The sequence below is a fragment of the Salvia miltiorrhiza genome, unplaced genomic scaffold (assembly GCF_028751815.1).
Source record: "Salvia miltiorrhiza cultivar Shanhuang (shh) unplaced genomic scaffold, IMPLAD_Smil_shh fragScaff_scaffold_172:::fragment_4:::debris, whole genome shotgun sequence".
NCBI classification, from domain to species: Eukaryota; Viridiplantae; Streptophyta; class Magnoliopsida; order Lamiales; family Lamiaceae; genus Salvia; species Salvia miltiorrhiza.
The window spans coordinates 3762-6911 of NW_026651436.1; the positions used below are offsets into that span (position 1 = coordinate 3762).

Here is a 3150-nt window from a genome sequence, read left to right on the forward strand (position 1 = left end):
TAGGAAACTACTGGAAAACATAATTACGGAAATCTGAAAAATGTGTTGAGGAAAACAAAAGGATATAATAGGAAAAAAAAAAAAAAAGAAACACCTGTTAGTTGAAAGAATTATTTTATTATAATTTAAATGCACACCACATTATATAAGTCGAAGGGTTAAAGCGTGCAAATCTCCTCAATGGATAGCCGCTAATGGTATAGAACCTTCTCTAATTAATTAGTCGAATAGCATATAATCTTATTTAGGAAAATTGGCGTCATGTTATATTAATCAGTAAAATTAATTACTTGAATAAGACATAATCTTGTCTTGTTAATGATAATCGATAGAGTAAAAAACAAATTATCTACGCCACCCTTTTTAACCACAGGCGGAGGGAGGTCGGCTTACATCACTATTTAAGTAATCAAGCTAAAGATAAGCTAAAATAAACTTCATTAGCTAAGCAAAATTTCAGTTTATTTTATTAACTAACAACTGATCGATAGCAACATACAAGTCAAACAATAAATCAACCTCACAAACACCGGCCCACCGCCCGGGTCTGCATTCATCTACTACACCCGTAACAATATATATATATAAATTTCTTTTCCTAATTTTCTCTCATATATATATACGTTGTCATGTATTTCCACGTATTTTCTTTAAAATTTTCTAACCCTTTTATATACATTTTAAAATCCCAACCCTTTTCCCTTAGCGACGGCATCTTGACGTTCACATGACCGAGCATCCGTTTGGATTTTCGTCGCTAAACATTTGATCGTTCATGTTCATGTTCATATTCATGTTCATGTAGGTCGGGGGCGGCGGCGGAGGTCCCTGAGCGTATTGTACGACGTAGCTCGTGTTACCGTAACCATGGTTAGGTGGGTAATCTTGATAATGGTTAACTGCGATGCCATAGTCTTGATTGTAATAATTTTGGTTGTACATAGGCATGGCGTTGGCGTAGTGCGTTTGTAGATTCAAACCATGGTACTCCAACTTGTTAACTTCTACCTTCGGGTTGTCGCCGCCGCCGCCCTCTTTCTTCTCCTCCTTCTTGTCTCCTCCGCCGTCTTTCTTGTCTCCTCCACCGCCTCCTTTCTCTTTCTTGTCTCCTCCTCCTCCGCCGCCACCTTCTTTTTCTTTCTTGTCGCCGCCGTCGTCTTTCTTTGGAGGAGGAACGATTTCGATACTTCTCCTCAGCTTCTCTTTCAAGTATGCGGTGAGTTCCTTCACATTCATTGTCCCCGTTACCGTGACCAAGTCCTTTGCTAGGTCAGTTTTTACCGAGTTCACCCCTATAATTAAAACAAATTAATCATCAATGAAATTGTCATCATATATTATAATAAAGACAGCAAGATCACAATTAATATATACCAAACTCTGAAATTGATTATTTAATGAGAAATTAAGTGTAATAAATTTAAAACTAACTCACCATCAATGTGCTTTGTTATGACCCGCTTGATCTTATGTGCGCATCCCTCGCAGTGCAGCCTGATTTTCATCACCACTGTACTAACCGCTGGCTGGAATATAATAAACAAATAATAAAACGTTAACAAAAATACATAATCCCGATTAAATGATTGATTAATTAATTAATTAAGACGGCTAACAATATTTTAACTAATCATAATCAAATGTTCATCTAAAAGATTATTATAATTCACCTCTTTGGGTTTCTTGTCGTCGCCCTTTTTCTCCTCTGCCTTCTTCTCTGCAGGTTTCTCGTCGGGCTTCTTATCTCCTCCGCCGGCGGCGGCCTCCTTTTTGGGCTGAGGAGAAATGAGCTCCACCTTCTTCTTGGTCTTGTACTCAACCCTCTCACGCAGCGCCGCCGGGTCCACATTGCCGGTGACGGTCAACTTGTTAGCGTCACAGTCGGCCTTCACTTTCTCAACACCTTCACAAATTGGACCACACGCAATACTAATTACTAACCATATACAATTAAATTGATAATGCTGACATTAAAATGCACGTTTGAAATTGATAAAAGTAACGGAAAATCACATTTAAAATTGGGATGTTCATGGAAAGTTTGTTCCTTGATAACTCCGGAAAGTCCTATGTTGGTTGCGACCTAATCAAGAAAATATCGGCACACACTGTTTCTGTGATACTGTATAACAATAAAAAGTTGCTTTATTTACCTAATTTTCAACCCCGGAAAATTAGGTAGTTGGTAACTCAAAAAGGAACCATGTGAGATTAATTGGAAAACCTCATTAATAGAATTTGATAAGAAAAATATGTTAACGTGTTCAAATTCATCTCTAAACCGAATACAAGAAGACAAAAAGGGAAGTTTTTCCTGGTATTTTCACTTGTAGCCACGGCACTACTAATTAAAGTAATAATTATACCAATATATAAACTATTCAACTGAATTTCTTTCCAATTTTTCACGGCAAATGCTTGAATGAAACAAAATGGGTGAAATTTCAGTACCTTCGAAATGGCTAACAGCCCGTTTGACCTTTTTCGCGCAACCTTCGCAATGCAAGTCAAGCTTCAACACGACCGCGATCGCCCCGGCCTCCTTCTTTCCTCCGCCGTCCGCCGCCTTCTTCTCCGGCGCCGCTGCCTTCTTCTCTCCATCTTTCTGAAATGGGGAACAAAAAACTGAGCAAAACCGCCAATTCTTCGAAACAATTACAGGAAATAGATCGAGTAGAATTCACGAATCGATCAAAACTAAGAACTATATTACTTATAATTGAGATGAAAATTAAAGGGCTGAAGGTGATTAATTACCTCTCCCATTTCTAAAAAATCTCCTCTCTTTTTTAATATCGGAAGAATTATAATGTGGAAACAGAAACTGGGTAATGGTTTGAAGAGGGGGAAAAAGGAGGCAACCGCAGCAATATATAAAGAAAGGAGGAACTGAGTTTCGTAGGGGGGGCCCCACCGAAATAAATAGAAGAGAAAAATAAAACGCGAGCGCATATGTATATGTGGATGTATGTATGTATGTATGCAAGCATGCATGTGGATGGCCCGCCGGATTAGACTGGATCTGGAATCTGATTTAGTGACAAATCAGCAGTCTTTGACTCATTAGCATGATCCTTGTGGAATTACTATTCTACCCACTAAATTTACCATGTTCCAAACGAATTAGGTGGGCTTCCTACTAATTACTTT

The 3150-nt window shown here is 38.4% G+C and overlaps 1 protein-coding gene across 1 annotated transcript; it reads right to left on the reverse strand.

The window, feature by feature from the left end:
• Nucleotides 1-445: 445 nt before the first annotated feature.
• Nucleotides 446-2945, reverse strand: LOC131002645 (heavy metal-associated isoprenylated plant protein 6-like). The gene is made up of 5 exons (XM_057929115.1): nt 2758-2945; nt 2452-2605; nt 1671-1903; nt 1436-1526; nt 446-1292 (listed from the first exon to the last, which is right to left on the reverse strand). The coding sequence occupies exons 1-5, from the start codon at nt 2764-2766 to the stop codon at nt 724-726; spliced, it is 1056 nt and encodes a 351-aa protein (XP_057785098.1). The 5' UTR covers nt 2767-2945; the 3' UTR covers nt 446-723.
• Nucleotides 2946-3150: the final 205 nt, after the last annotated feature.